This window comes from Lagenorhynchus albirostris, chromosome 11 (genome assembly GCF_949774975.1).
Source record: "Lagenorhynchus albirostris chromosome 11, mLagAlb1.1, whole genome shotgun sequence".
Classification (NCBI taxonomy): domain Eukaryota; kingdom Metazoa; phylum Chordata; class Mammalia; order Artiodactyla; family Delphinidae; genus Lagenorhynchus; species Lagenorhynchus albirostris.
The window spans coordinates 33796786-33812583 of NC_083105.1; the positions used below are offsets into that span (position 1 = coordinate 33796786).

Sequence of the window (15798 nt, forward strand, 5' to 3'; positions counted from 1 at the left end):
TTGACAAAGATATTATTTTTTTAGATATGATAATGAATTCAATAAAGTTTCAGTGAAGTTTTTCAGGTAGTTTTAATCTCCTTAATCCATTATTATGGATCTCCTTGATCCATTATTGTTCATTTATAGGGTGATCTCGATCTGGAACACTGTGGGTGGTGTTTGCATTCAGAAATATTATATTTGGCTTTAGCATCTTAAAAAATTTAATTTATTATGTGTTTAATATGGCAAGATTTCACATTTAAAAAAAATCAAATTTTCATGGATTCTCTTGAAAAAAAATCATAAAATTTAGAATTAATGGACCCACGTTTCACATAGTTCCAATCTGCTAGAGTAGTCCAGGCCACTGTATTCGTTAGCACCACCTGTTAACAACTTCAGGTATCTTCCTTAGCAATCTTTAATATGTAGCTTAACTTGAAGGAAAATAATTTCTGATATCATTTCATCAAACTGTATATAGCTCTAACATTACTTTTAATAGGGTTGTCTATAAATGGAGTGATTATTTATATTTCTTCTTTTTTAAAATTTAAGTTTTGTTTTATGCTGGAGTATAGTTGATTTACAATGTTGTGTTAGTTTCAGGTGTATAGCAAAGTGATTCAGTTATACATATATCCATTCTTTTTCCCACAGAGGTTATTACATAATTTTTTTTATATAAATTTATTTTATTTATTTTTGGCTGTGTTGGGTCTTTGTCGCTGCACACAGGCTTTCTCTAGTTGCGGGGAGTCGGGTCTACTCTTTGTTGTAGTGCACGGGCTGCTCACTGCGGTGGCTTCTCTTGTTGCGGAGCACGGGCTCTAGCTGTGTGGGCTTCAGTAGTTGTGGCTCGCGGGCTCAGTAGTTATGGCTTGTGAGTTCTAGAGCACAGGCTCAGTAGTTGTGGCACACGGGCTTAGTTGCTCGCGGCATGGGGGAATCTTCCCAGACTAGGGCTCCAACTCTTGTCCCCTGCATTGGCAGGTGGATTCTTAACCACTGCACCCAAAATTATTCCCCAAACAGAGCATTTTGATTGAATACCCATAAAAAGTGTATGCCCTGGAAAATACTGGGAATTATTATTTTTAAAATTTGGCCAGTCTAATGTTTAAGAAGGTACTTGACTTTGTTGTTTTATTCAGCATTTCTCTGGTATCTAGTAAGTCTGATTATAATAATTGTTTAACTCTGTGTAATAGTGTGATTTATAATAAGAAATATATATTTGGCCTTTGTCCCCATTTCTGGCTCAGAGGTCCTAAAACCCTTGAATTTACTAAGTGAGAATGGTAAAGATGTCTGCCTTTTTTAACATAAACGAGGTGAATTTTGGACCCCCACTGAAGGATGGGGGGCTGGCTGCCAGGATAACCAACCATTTGTTTTAAGGGTTGGACCTTTCAGTCTCCTGGCCTCTACCACCTCCAGGGAGGGGAGAGGGGCTGGAGACTGAGTTCAGTCACCATGAATCATTCATGCCTATGTAAGAAAGCCTCCAGAAAATCTTTAAAGGATGAGGTTCAGAGAGCATCTGCATTGGTGGACACTTGGCAATGTGGGGAGAGTTGAGCACTCTGAGAGGGCATGGAAACTGCGCCCTTTCCCCATACTTTTCCCTATACTCTCTTCTACCTGGCTGATCCTGAGTTATAACCTTTTATAATAAACCAGTCATTTAGTAAGTAAAATTGTTTCTCTGAGCACTCTAAAAAATTAATCAAACCCAAGAAGGGGGTTGTGGGAACCTCTGATTTACAGGCTGTTCATCAAAAGGATAGGTGACACCCTGGGTTTGTATCTGGAGCCTGAAGTGAGGGGTCAGTGGAGTCTCGTAGGACTAAACCCTTAACCTGTGGAATCCAATGCTATCTCTGGGTAGATGTGTCAGAATTGAGTTAAAATGTTAGGACACCCAGCTGGTATCTGCCTGGAGCATTGCTTGGTGGTGTGCGGGCAACTCCCCCTCCCCCATATGTTGGAACTGTGATCAGTAGACAAGTACTCTGTTTAAGAATTTACCCCAAAACTTAGCAGCTAAAAACCTTTATTAACTCGGACAGTTTTAAGAGTCAAGAATCTGAAATTTGTGTCTCAAGATCTCTCATAAGGTTTCAGTCAAGCTATTGGCCAGGGCTGTAATCTCTGAAAGGGGTGGGTGTCATCTGCTTCTGAGCTCACCCATGTGGCCACTGGCTGAAGCCTTCAATTTATCATCATGTGGGCCTTTCTAGAGGGCTGCTCACAACATGACTTACCCCAGAGCAAGATAGAAGATACAGCCTTTTTATAACCTAATGTTGCAAATGACACACCATCACTTCTGCCATTATTTGTTAGAAGGAAGTCACTAAGTTGAACCTACTGCTGTTCGTTAGAAGAGTGTCACCAGACCTGTCAACACACAAGGGGGAGGTGGGATTAAGCTTTCACCTATTGAAAGGAGGAGCATCAAAGAATCTGTGGACATATTTTTAACACTTCAACAGTGAGCTCCTTTAATCTTTCTGTGAATTGCCTGTTTATAAGAATGACAATTTTTTTTTTGAATTGTAGTTTTAAGGCTCTGTTACATGTGAAAAATCTACAAGCTCTAAGCCACTAGATTGGAGTAGCAATAGAGTCACATTTTTAAATATATTTCTCCCATCAATCACTTGAGTAAATGCCTATATTTATCAGGAAATCTAATACCACCACCTCTCCCTCTTTCCTTTACTTCCTTCCTTCTTTGTAAAAACAAAGCAGTCCTGCTTACAGAGAATACTGGGAAGGAAATTTTGCAAATGTGAACAGCTTACTTGCAGTTCTAGTTTTTTAGCTGCCCTTGTTCTATGGCTCTCACAAGGTTTCAATCTCAAAAACTGGAACCACAAAGTCGGATCTGTGCCCACTGCCCTAACAAGCAAGTGCAGATAAGTCCTCCCTCACAGACTACAGGTTTTTCTGTAGAACCCTAGTGAGAAACATGCAACCTGCAAACTTCCTCCCAGTTGGACTCGAATCACCTTTGGCAACCCGGGTAGCCTTTCAGTCCAAGATGGCACTTTTATTCACTGAGAAATTCTATAACATTAAATCTCAAGGGGAAGATGTGTACTGAGACCCCTGAGCTTCCCAGGAGGTTCCCAGATCCAGGTGCAAACTCACCCACCTCTACTACCAGAACACAGTGGGTATTAAAGGAGGTGGCTTTTTTCCAAGGGAAAAAAGGTACTGGTTTGTTCTTCCCCAAGGAAAATTAGTCCAAGTTCATCAGCTTCATATTATTGGTGTCTGAGTCTACTTGGGCTGTCATAACAAAATACCATAGACTGGGCCACTTAAGCAACAGAAATTCATTTTCTCAGAGTTCTGGAAGCTAGAAGTTCAAAATCAAAGTGCTGGTAAATTCTGTTTCTGGTGAGGACACTCATCCTGATTTGTAAACAGCTACCTTCTCTCTGTGTCCTCGTGACCTTTCCTCTCCGTGCCTGTAGAGTGAGAGAGCGCTGGTGTCTCTTTCTCTTCTTATAAGGACACCAGCCCTATGGGATTAGGGCCCTACTCTTATTACCTCATTTAACCTCATTTAGATGATTCCCTAAATGCCCTGTTTGAATACAGTCACATTGGGGGTTAGAGCTTCAATTTATTAATTTGGGGAAGACACCATTCAGTCCATAACAATTGGTACTGGTGTTTTGATACATATGAGGCTAACATGTTCTCCACATCATAAAGAAAGATGGTTGATAGCGGTAAATTAAAATTACATTCACAAAGTCTTCACTAAGTTCAAAAAGGAAACATTCCCAAATCTACTTAGTAAACTATCTATTAAGTATCAATTAAGGAAAATTTTTCCAAAGATTATGTAAGTGATTGTATTATAATTCTAAGCCATTATTGCTAACATTCATAAAATGGCAATAATAATACCTAGTTCTCAGAGTTATTATGATTTTCCTCAGCTTGCCTTAATAGATTGAATTGCTTCTCTCCCATATCACCACTGTGCTTTATGCATAGCTCTATTCAAGGAACGATGCTTTATATTACAATTGCTTTTCCCATTCAACTCAAGCTCTTTGAAAACCAGAACTGTGCCTTCTCATCTCTGAATAGTAGACTTTTAATTCAGTGTCTTGCATACTCTAGGTGCCCAATAAACATTTATTTTATCAAAGAACTAATTAGCCTCAATTCAACGTGCTTGTTAAACATGAGCCAAACATAAATGGTAAGAAATACTGATCAGCAAATGTATTAGTATGTTTGTATCTTTTTTAACATTAATAATTTAAATATTTTAAACCTTTGTTAAAAATCAAGATTTGTCATTCCATAATATTCTCTGAAAATTACCACAGATTAATTCGAATCGCTCACATAATGCATTTCAAAGGAGAAACCAGATTTCAGGCTTTTATTTTGGGTATTAGTAATATTTGAGGCAAACTCCAGAGTCTTAAACCAATAAATGATTGCTCTTTGTAACATTTTTTAAATGCTCTGAATTGAAGGATATTCTAATTATTTCCTGTATTCAGCAATACAAATGTAAACTCTTTTTTAATATTTACTGATAATATCTATAACCCAGTCAGACCTGAAGATTGACAACCAACTTAAATTTTTCACAAGTAATAATTCTAGCAATTTCATGTGTGAATAGTTGAGGAAGTAAGAAAAGAAGAGGTGATTCCAATTCTGTCTAGAACAATCCAACCAAGAGCATAATTTTAGCCTGAATCATACACACCCCAAGTGGTAGGGCCTGCAGGGTGATGGAGCTGACTTTTATTGACCATGTGTAATGGACTTGGAACGTTATCTCTGTTACTACATTAATTTTCATGATAATCACATTAGGTATGGATTCTATCCATTTAGGTTAGTTAGGAAATTATATTACATGACAAGAATTCTCTCTCTTAGAGCTTTTGAGCCTTCCCGAAAGGAAGGGAATATTGGCTGGGAGCTTTTATTACCAGTAGGAACCAAGTCTTGAGCACCCACTGTTACAGTTTTCTGTTTACATCAGTCATAAGATGGGACATAGCAACAGTCTGACACTTTACTCAGCCTCTCTCTTTTAGACATACATACCACGTTCCTGAATTATTTTTCTCCCCCATTTAGTTCATACACAGAAAGCATGTCTTTTATCTCTATAATCTTCCAGGTAGCTCTACACTGAAAAACTATTTACCAAATGTCAAACTGTGTATGATTTAATTGTTCTTGACTCCATATCATTCTCTATTTCCCCCTGTGCTGACAGGGTTAGACGCATACAAACTATATTTCTGAGCTGCTTTGCCAAGCTAGTGGCTTCAGTGCCAACTTTCTCTTAAGTCCTCACATTGAGAAATACGGACAGAAGTTTGGAAAGTGGGAGGAGCTGAGAGATTTGCAAATGCTGACCCAGCACTGTTGGAGTGCACACTTCAGGGTTTTCACCTGGAATAGTTGTAACAGTAGTGGAAGGCTGAAGAAGTTTCTCCAACAGCTGAGAAGCCGTTGCTGGCTCATGGGTTTCAGCACAAGCACGGTAGCAGCTTCTTGGTATTCTGCTTATGTTTCTCCATTCTTTTTAACACCCTTGTAAACAATTCGCTGCATCAAATCTTGCTTGGCTTGAACGATCTAAAGTGGTGTTTAATATCCTGACTGGAAACATATGGTATCACCTTTTCTTATCCATTCCATTTCATATTTACTAAGAGAGTTCTGAATTTCAAAATTATTGTCTTTGACACGTTAAAATTTGAAGAGTAAATTTCTAGTAATAAGCATAACATATATCTCTATAAGACACTATTTTTTCAAGAAAAACTCTGCTAGTGCTTCAAGGGCACATGAAAATTCTTGTCACTGGATTAAAACTATTTTCTTTCTTTATAAACTGTGAAATAGATGTAGTTTAGGCCTGTGAGATTTGAACCCAAGTCATTTAAATGCTTGCAAATAGATTAAGCACATACAGTTATATAATTTTAAAAGAATACTGAACTGGGAGAACAGAGTTTCAAGCCTAATATTGCATGAAGTATGGAAATTAATTTATTCTCTTTTGCACTTAGAGTCCTTGGCAGTAAAATGAGTCCTTGCATGGATGAATTCTAAGGTCCATGTTAGGCTCTATATTTTTTATTTTGTTCTATTTTAATGTTAATTGAAAAGGTATATCTGAGTTATTAATATAGCCAACAAGGTCTGTTCTTGGTTCTACTTCATGCTAACATATGTTTTTGAGCAAGTGCATTTATATCTGAGTCTTGTCTTCTTTATTTACATAATGAGACAATTGAAATAGAGGGTATCTATGATTCTTACCTACACTAAAGTCATCCTTTTTTTTTTTTTGCGGTACGCGGGCCTCTCACTGTCGTGGCCTCTCCCATTGCAGAGCACAGGCTCCGGACGCGCAGGCTCAGTGGCCATGGCTCACGGGCCCAGCCGCTCCGCGGCATGTGGGATCTTCCCCGACTGGGGCACGAACCCGTGTCCCCTGCATCGGCAGGCGGACTCTCAACCACTGCACCACCAGGGAAGCCCTAAAGTCATCTTTGATTCCAGTTTGTTCTTTGTTTTGAGTAATAGTTAAATCATCACATGGCTCTACGCCTCAGTTTTCTTATTAAGAAAACTAAAATAATATTTTCTCTTCTGCTGACCATAGTGGAATCAGATATCAGACATGAAAATGCTTTGCATAAAGCACCAAAACACATTATAACTCTATTATTTCATATAGCAGGTGAATGTATATTTGAGGGTGTTTATATATTCATATGCACACATTTTATTAAAGTATCTTTGTTTCACACTTTCTTCGAAGTTGAGCGATTTTTTAAAAAATTTTTGGCTGCTTTGGATCCTCATTACTGAGCATGGGCTTTCTTTGTTGCGGTGTGCGGGCTTCTCATTGCAGTGGCTTCTCTTGTTGCAGAGCATGAGCTCTAGGCACAGAGGCTCAGTAGTTGCAGCACGTGGGCTCAGTAGTTGTGGCGCACGGGCTTAGCTGCTCTGTGGCATGTGGGATCTTCGCGGACCAGGGATCGAATTCATGTCCCCTGCATTGGTAGGCAGATTCTTAACCACTGTGCCACCAGGGAAGTCCCATGAAGTTGAGCAATTACTAGTAGCAGCCTTCCTTATATGGATTTGTCACTTTATCTCATTTAGAGTTAATAATAGCCACGGCTACCAAGTGAAGAAATTTGGCCTTTTATTTAGGACACAGGTATCTGGCCAACCCCCAACCAGCCAGCTATTCAAATACTGTTTAACTAATTAAAAGCTTGGAGCCACCTATTAGCTGGATGACTAATTAGACATGATTACGTAAATCCTACAAAAGCTTAGACGGCCATTCTAAACTTTTTTTTGGAGAATCAAAAGAGTACTGCCAGTAATAGAATCCTAGAGCTGAAAGGGGATCTCTGCTTCTGGGCTTTTCCTAAACCATTCAAAATTGTTATCTCTTCCTTGCTCAAAACTTTTAGAGAGGTTATTTCATAACCCATGACACCTACATTCATTATTTAAAAGGTTCTGTGACCAAAAAATACATCTGTTCCACTCTTTAGACATGTTTTCTATTTCCATGAGCAATCTTAAGATAGGAAAGAACTTTAGAAGATAGACACTCATTGGAATAAAAATAATAGCTCTGGAATTCAGTTTAACCGTATCCTCCACTAACTTTTTTGAGATTTTCTACCTTTTGCTATAAACAGCTCTGTTCTACATGGTGCCCTTTTGCCACATCTTGATTGTCCAAAGATTCTCATTCAAGTTTGGATTCCACTCTTCTGGCCAGTTTTAATTATTTCTGAGTTATTTGTTGTCCAAACAAAACAGGTTCTCTATCTTACTCTTTTCCCCTTAATTGAAAATGGGGTTTTCAGTAAATCAGATAAACTGATTGATTATAACAAGCTCTGTAGTATGTTATTTCCTCACAGATTACCATATGAGTGGTGATAAACTGGCTCAGAGTCAAGTACCTGTGTGTAATCCAAGATCTAGAACCTCAGCTCTGCTATTTTTTTCGTGCAGGCCCTGGGGAAAACTGGCTCTTACCAGCACAGATGTGTATGATAATTACACCAGTAAGCCAATTTAATCATTAAAATGTGAAGAGTAAATTTCTAGTAATGAGAATACAACACATCTGTACAAGACAGTATTTTTTTAAAAAGTTAAAATTCTCCTAAACTTACATCTAATGAAAACTGAGAATGCATTATTATTATCAGAAATCTGAGGCTCAGACACATCAAGTAATTTATCCAAGATCTTTACTAGGAAGTGGCTAGGATCTTTACTATGACGTAGATCTCTGTGGCTACAAAACTCATGCTCTTAACCCCTATACTTATATCTGCTACCCTTTTAGTGAAGTCATATGTGCTAAAGCTAAAAGTCAGAAAAGTTCATATAATAAAATGTCTTGAGTGTGGTCACTAGAAGTCAGGATGGGGTTGGGGGGAGGGGGAATTGGAGGTAGGCGGTACAAACTTCCAGTTACAAGATAAATAAGACTAGGGATGTAATGAACAGCATGATGACTATAGTTAACACAGGTATATAATGTATATTAACGTTAAGAGAGTAAATCCTGACTTCTAATCACAAAAAAGAAAAATTTGTTTTTCTTTTTTGCTTTCTCTTTTTATTGTATCTATGAGATGATGGATGCTGGCTAAACCTATTGCAAGAATCATTTCACAATATATGTAAGTCATTACGCTGTACACCTTAAACTTATACAGTGATGTATGTCAATTATATCTCAATAACACTGGAAAAATTCGATTTAAAAAAGATTTCCTAGGGAATTCCCTGGCTGTCCAGTGGTTAGGACTCCACGTGCTTCCACTGCAGGGAGTATGGGTTTGATATCTGGTCGGGGAAATAAGACCCCACATGCTGCGTGGTGCAGCAAAAAATAAACAAAAAACCAACAACTTCCTAATATGAGAGAGGTTATGAATGAACTAGACAAAAAATTGATACATTTGTCTGTTATACCTCCTTCAAAAACAGGACTTTCTATCAGAATACATGTTGTAACACTGTTTAGCTTCTGAAAACACCTCAACCACAGATTAAATAATGTTCATTTGATTGAGGAGAATATTCATTCTTTTATTATCAAGTATAATGTACCATCTTCCCTGTTGATTTTTCATGTTAATTTAAATATGTAAGGAAATATACCTTTTCTATTTATTTTGGCTCAGCTGTATACTTAGAGATGATTGAAAGAACATTCTATTTTCTGCCATCAAAACACATTTTACACATAGGGAAAGATAGGGATTGTACAGATAAGTAACCATCTTTCTTCTATGAAGATTTCCTATTGGTTCAGAAAAGGACAGATGCATGCTCAGAGTTTTTCAAAGTATAATTTTCAAAAAACTGCTATTATGAATCTCATACAAATATATAGTGGGCAAGTGTCAAAGATTGACTTATTAATGAGGAACTCAGCAGAATTGTAAAACTGGCCCAAAAGAGGATAGGGAAGACTGCTATATATAGTTAGTGAATTAAAGACAGAAGGCTGAAATAAAACTAAGTTAGATGTAAAATTGGTTGATGTCCTACAGTGCAATAAAACTATAACCTTTTGAGTTATCTTTCTACTTGCATCTTTCCTTTTTCTTAAAACACAACTTAAACCTAAATTTCACAGAGTCTGGGCCTAATCAGTAGTAAATAGTAAGTTTAAAAAATTGCATTCTGCCAGGGGACTGGATTATCTTTGGGAAGAACTATTAGACAAGGCTCCATTATATCACTGAAAGGACATGCAGTCATTAGTTTGCCTTATTTTCACTTTGAGATAATTTTTTACCTACTTTCTACCCTGTAAAGAAAAATAGCCAGTTCCTTGTCTAATACTATGTGTCAACACTACTCTGACCATCATACTGACAGAGCTGAGAATCATCATTTTAAAAATCAGGCAATTTGGTAGATGCAAAATAAAATCTCATTTCAATTTACCTATACAATATCTGGTTACTAGTTTTTTTTTAAACATGGTTTTGTTATTTTCTTTTCAAATTGTTACTTGCTTACTTTTCTATTTAGATATTAGTGCCCATGTTTTTGATTCCTTTCAGCTTTTAATATCTGAGAGATATTTAATTCTTACACATCAAAGAGCTTGTCACAAATAGTATTAATAGAATATTTTATGTGAGGAATAATAACATCCTAAATGAGGTTCATTTGTGCGAACTTGAAACTCAGCATAAGATTATGCTAGTAAAGAAGTAATGTTGTTTCCTTTTGTTCCATTAAACTCCTCTATTAAAAATTGTTTTATATGAAAACTACATATACAAATAATGTTAATAAGGGTGGAGAACCAAAACTACAGGAAATACAGGGATATTTGTAAATGCAACATTCTTTGCAAATTGGCTGCAGCCATCATATTAATAAGCAAGCAGTATAGCTTTAGGGGATTCTATTTTGAACAACTTAGAATAACTGGGCAAGTTTCCATGATAGTTTAAATGATTTTTTGTGATGTGCTTGTAAAATAAAGTCAAGAACTGAAACTGAAGTACACCCTAAATATGGTTTTATTTACGCTGCATGTAAAGTGTGTATGTATATGTGAGATATATATATATATACACACATACATGTATATATGTATATATATATATAAACATATAAAACAAAACATGTCATTACTGCTTACGACTTTCAGTATTTTAAAGGTTTTCTCTGGTACCACTACCACAGATCCATTTAAAAGATGACTATTTTTTAAAAAAATTATCCTATCTTCCAGGAGTAGAAAAAAGGTAACTGAATTAAAGCTCTGGCTATTGTAATAAATTGGCTAATTTCTAACAGTTAGGGATATATATATGGCTTATATATAATATTTATGTACAATTACAAACAATAAACAACAAATTTTAGATAATAATGTTATATAAAATACATATATGTGTATACAGTATAGAGGACTAGAGAAGAGTTATGCTAGTAAACTTTGGAAAAATGATTTTTTTGAGCTCTGTATAATTCTGCATAAATCAGGACATATAAAAATTATAGAAACCTTTGAGGTCACTTTTTTTGCTTGCTTTTGTTGAGGGTGGAGGGTGTGCTCCCAAAGAAAGTCTGAGCCTTTCGTGTTTCTAGTGGTCCAGAGATCCCCTGTCCTGAAGTGGTATTCAGAGTGAAGCCACAGTTTCTTTTCCCTCCCTCCCTCTGCTACGGAAGCCCAAGATTAGAAGCGCAGCAGGCAGGGCCTGGGGCGGGCAGGAGTTGGGGCGAGCGGACGGGGGCAGAAGAGAGGGGAGTCGGAGGAGGGGAGTGGAAACGGAATCCTAGAAAAAATGTCTTGGGAAGTTTCTGCAGGGCCTCGCCCTTGGACAGCGCTTTCCCACGGCGTCGCGGGGCAGGGGAGTTCCTCCCGCGCTGCTCGCTGCCGCCCGCACCCGCGTGCGCTCGCCCAACTCTGCCGGGGCTGCCGTGGGCCAGGGTTCGAGATCACGTGAGACTAGGTGATGTCAGCCAGCCCCTCGACCTGCACACTTCAGTTCCCTGAAGTCCTCGCGGCGCGTCCTTTCTCAATTTACTACTCGAGGGGCGAGAGCCAACAGTTGGCTCTTCGTTCAAACTCCCGTGGTCTAAAAGGGCCAGTAAGTGCCAAAGATGCGGCGGGGTCGGGACCCCAAACCGTGTCTGGTTCCTGTGCCAGTGCTGTGATCATTCAGCCCTGGAGCCCTTTGGTCCTTCAGGTCCTCCAGCTTTTGGAAGATGACCTTGAAGAGTAGAGAGACGGAGTTGGGGGAAACTCGGGGCTCAGATTCCTCAGGGGTCTGGGAGTAGAGAGACGGAGTTGGGGGAAACTCGGGGCTCAGATTCCTCAGGGGTCTGGGAGTCTCCCTCGATCCAGCCTCCAGCTTCGCTCCTCGATGTATGTTACCGCACTGACACCCCGGGCGGGGGATTTTTGTGTCGAATCGCTGGGCAAAGACTTCTTGGCCCTCACTCCTGCTTGCCTCCGTCAGATTACTTTTCACAGACTGGAGCTGGATGGGAGGTGGAGGTATTTACTTTTAAATCTTTTATGTGTGTTCACTTCACCCTGTGTGGTTGGGCGTGGAGAGCGGAAGAGGGGGGTTTCCAAAGCGAGTGAAATTCCCATTCCGTGGGTATTACCATGCCTGTGGGGTGGCAGCTCTTTTAGCAAGTCTGCAGATAACTATAGAACACAATAGAGTCCTCCTCCCTTCCTCTCGTTCTCTCTCTTTTTTTTCTTTTCCTTTTCCTGCCTCCAGACGCCTCCTTCGAGGCTGAAGCTGGGCAGGTCTCCAAAGGTGCAAGCAGCCACGGCAATCCCGCAGTTCAAAGTTAAGCAACCAGTTGCACAACTTCCAGCAGCTCCCTTCAGACGGGTACGAATGAGCTGAAAGCCAGGAGCATCTGAGGAGGTGAAGAGGAAGCTTCCAGGTCTCTTCCCTTCACCCTAGAAATCCAGATATCTCCCCCATCCCCAGAGAACTTTGAGATACTGTCCTTGCTGTTCGCTGGCCTGGCGGGCCATGGCTCCCTTTGGAAGGAACTTGCTGAAGACTCGGCATAAAAACAGGTAAAGTCCAGCGTGTGTGTATTCGGGAGCTTCTGTTGTGAAAGTATGTGTTTTGTTGCAGTTAGATTCTGATGAAAATTGCTCCTGGGGAACAAAGCTCTAGGGAGTTAGGGCTAGCGTGTACACTCAACTGGTGAGGATATTGTTCCAGTAACAATGATTGCAGTGACCAGTTCAAGGATCTCTGAAAATAAAGGATGATTATTTTGACTCCTTTTTTCTCCCTTTGGCCACTTCTGGTTTCCACCACTAGCATCACCTTCTTCTTGTTTGTTGCCTCGCCTATTTGAGAGTAGTGGGATGGCAAGTTTTATTTTGCTTTAGACAGAATTTTAGTATATTATAGGAAGAGTTAACATTTTGATGAAGATGTAACTAGAATTTATTAACCACTAATTAGAACAGAAAAACAGAGCTGCTGATACAATCCGGAAACAATGCTTTGGCTTCCTTTTTGAGTGGGGCATTCCTAAAACCTGGCAAGTTCCCAAAGTGAAAATACTCTGTAGAGAAACTTTTTGTGAACTCATTCTTTCAAAAATCTTTGAGAAATTTAGGTGATTTTAGGCACTAAAAAAGGATTCAAACAGCTGTCCTTCTTAATCCTTATTATTACGATTTTACTTTGATTTGATTTGCTGTTTTCAAGCCGGCAATGCCCATTGTGTAAATAAACATATTTCACACACACACACAGATTTTTCTTGAGTCAGTATGTGTGTATCAGTCCTATTAAATATTTTATTAACTCAAGTGCTACATTTTTATGCCTAAAAAAATGTGAGGCTAATTGTAGGCACGGGCTTTACTTTTTAAACATACTTGTTTTGGCATAAGCGCTTTTCCACAACTCTTCTCTCAATCACACCTGTTTGTACTTGTCATAATTTACTTAGTGTCAATTTAAAAGCATACAATTACATGGTAGGAAATGATACAATTATTTTAGAGGGTCTGCATGACAATATAGTGGTACAACTTTAAAGTAAATCTCCAGACTTTATTTTGGGCATGAATGTCTACTTGAAAAATTCTGTTATTACCTCATTCCAATGTCTTTATGGTTTAGTTGACTAGCTTAAGAAACAAAAGCAGCAATAATCAATACTATCAAACTTGCTAAACCTGTTTTATTTTCTAATAATCTGATATGTCACGAATATGGTATTTATGATAATTAATGAAACTGTATGTTAAAATAAAGAAATATGTCTGGGTAGTATTAAAAACTATGGTAGTGATAGTTATCAAAAATAGGCTTGTATTTTCCTAGTGTCGATGCATTAAAAAATATTTCAGACGACTCCCCTTACCAAAAGAAAATCCTCCTACTTTTTAAAGGATTTTTCAGTAGCATCAGTTTTGAAGTGTGTCTGTTTAAATGCTGTAAAAATATATAAAAAATTACTTCAGGAAAGTTCATGGTATTACAAAACAAGTTATGTTTTTGGCATAGTGATCTTTCTGAATACTATCCCTGTAGTTCAGAGTTGTTGTGTATCTGTGTGTGTGTGTTAACTAATTCAAGAATTCTGTCATTGGTACGCCAAATAACAGTGCAATAAAACTGCATGCACCCCTGTGAGTTTCCCTCATATGGCCACTTTTGTTGCCTTAATTTGCCACTGCAAAATCTACTCTACCCATAAAACTAGCTTTGTTCAGGGAGGTGAGTATACAAACATTTTAAAAATATTTTTTCTATGCAAAATTATGAAAAAGTGGAAGGAAACAATAAAAGATGGGGAACTTAATAGTATTTTAAGTTGCTCTGACAAAATGGAATGGTGCTTCCTGAAGGTGATGCTTTTTTATGAACGTGTGTTTTGGCGAAAGTGGTAATAGTGAGGCTGTGCATGAGTTGCTGTAATAACTGAGTGCCTCCCTTTAAAGATTTGTATTTTTCCAATCCTTAACGTTGCTTAAACCACAGGGGTAGCTAGGGACGTAAAAATATGGGTATTTCAAACTAAGCAGTAAATAAGCCACAAGGTGTGTTGAAATACAATTAATGTATATTTGTTTTTTTCAAGGTTTAGTTTTGATATAGATGAGATATTTTTGTTTTGTCTGTTTTTTCACCTTCACAAAGGTGAAACTACAGATGAAACTTAGTTACATGATTAAGTTTATCAATTTCATTTCCTGGGTTCCATAATGATTTAAATAATTCCACTGCAAAATATAGAAACCAATAACTTTCCTTAAATGACAAGTGATTCATCCTTTGATAGATTCATTCTTCGATTGATGATAAAACAGTTATCTGATAACAGCCAATGCATTCTTCAAATATATTGTATAAAATTCCTTGTAGAATGTAAAGGAAAAATTTGAGCAATATATTTGTATACATTGTGATATAACATTTATACAGTTAAAAGAACAACTTGAATATAATTGTATCTTTGTCAGCAGGAAAAAATGAGGATTTTTCGAGGGAATATTAGGATTTTGAGATCATAAAATTTTGAGAAAGTTTATTGAACTTTTCTGCATCCTGTTCTGTCTTTTCAGTTTTGTTCACTCAGAATATTTATCACCCAAGATTGAACGTCCTAAGGTAGCTCTGTAAATAGTCTCATAACACATGGATATTTGAGAGTTTTAGAGACAGGATGGAAAACAAATGAAACTTCAAAGTATTAGGCATAAAAAACTTTTAGAAAACACACACTGTAAAGGTTAAGGAGGGCAGGGCCATATCTGTCTAGTCCCCATTGTGTTCTAATTCCCAGGGCAGTGCCTGGTATGTGATGGACGTATATAATACAGTTGTTTATATAATTTTATAAACTAAAATTATAATTTGTATTCAAATCAAAAACACAGTAATCATTTTATTCTCTAGCATCATCTGAGATCAGCTGGTATTATATAAAAGTGAATACTTTATAAAGGATTGGTTGATATTTGATAAAATCCAAAAACCAGGGAGATGGACAAATAATTATATGGATTTGGACACCAAGCTAATCCTCCCCTACCAGAAAATATTTTCTAAATGTTAAGAATCATTCGATTTAAAAATCTGGAAAACAGTCTTCAGGAAATCTGAAAATAATACTTGGTCACAAAATGATTTTATTTGGACACACAAACATTTTATGCTTTTCATTTCTTTTTTTTTTATTATTATTATTGAGGTATAGTTGTTTGACAATGTTGTGTTAGTTTCT

General features: G+C 37.6%; 2 protein-coding genes across 4 annotated transcripts in view; one reads left to right on the top strand and one right to left on the bottom strand.

The window, feature by feature from the left end:
- The window catches only part of NTS (neurotensin), a 400777-nt gene that overhangs the window by 24882 nt on the left and 360097 nt on the right, over positions 1-15798 (bottom strand). The window lies entirely within an intron of this gene.
- The window catches only part of RASSF9 (Ras association domain family member 9), a 33150-nt gene continuing 29256 nt past the window's right edge, over positions 11905-15798 (top strand). The window contains exons 1-2 of one of the 3 annotated variants that reach the window (XM_060165520.1): positions 11905-12076; positions 12309-12619. In XM_060165520.1, the coding sequence (XP_060021503.1) occupies positions 12573-12619 (47 nt within the window). In that variant the 5' untranslated portion in view covers positions 11905-12076; positions 12309-12572. The remainder of the gene's footprint in view (positions 12077-12308; positions 12620-15798) is intronic. The other 2 variants (XM_060165521.1, XM_060165522.1) reach the window with 2 other exon arrangements.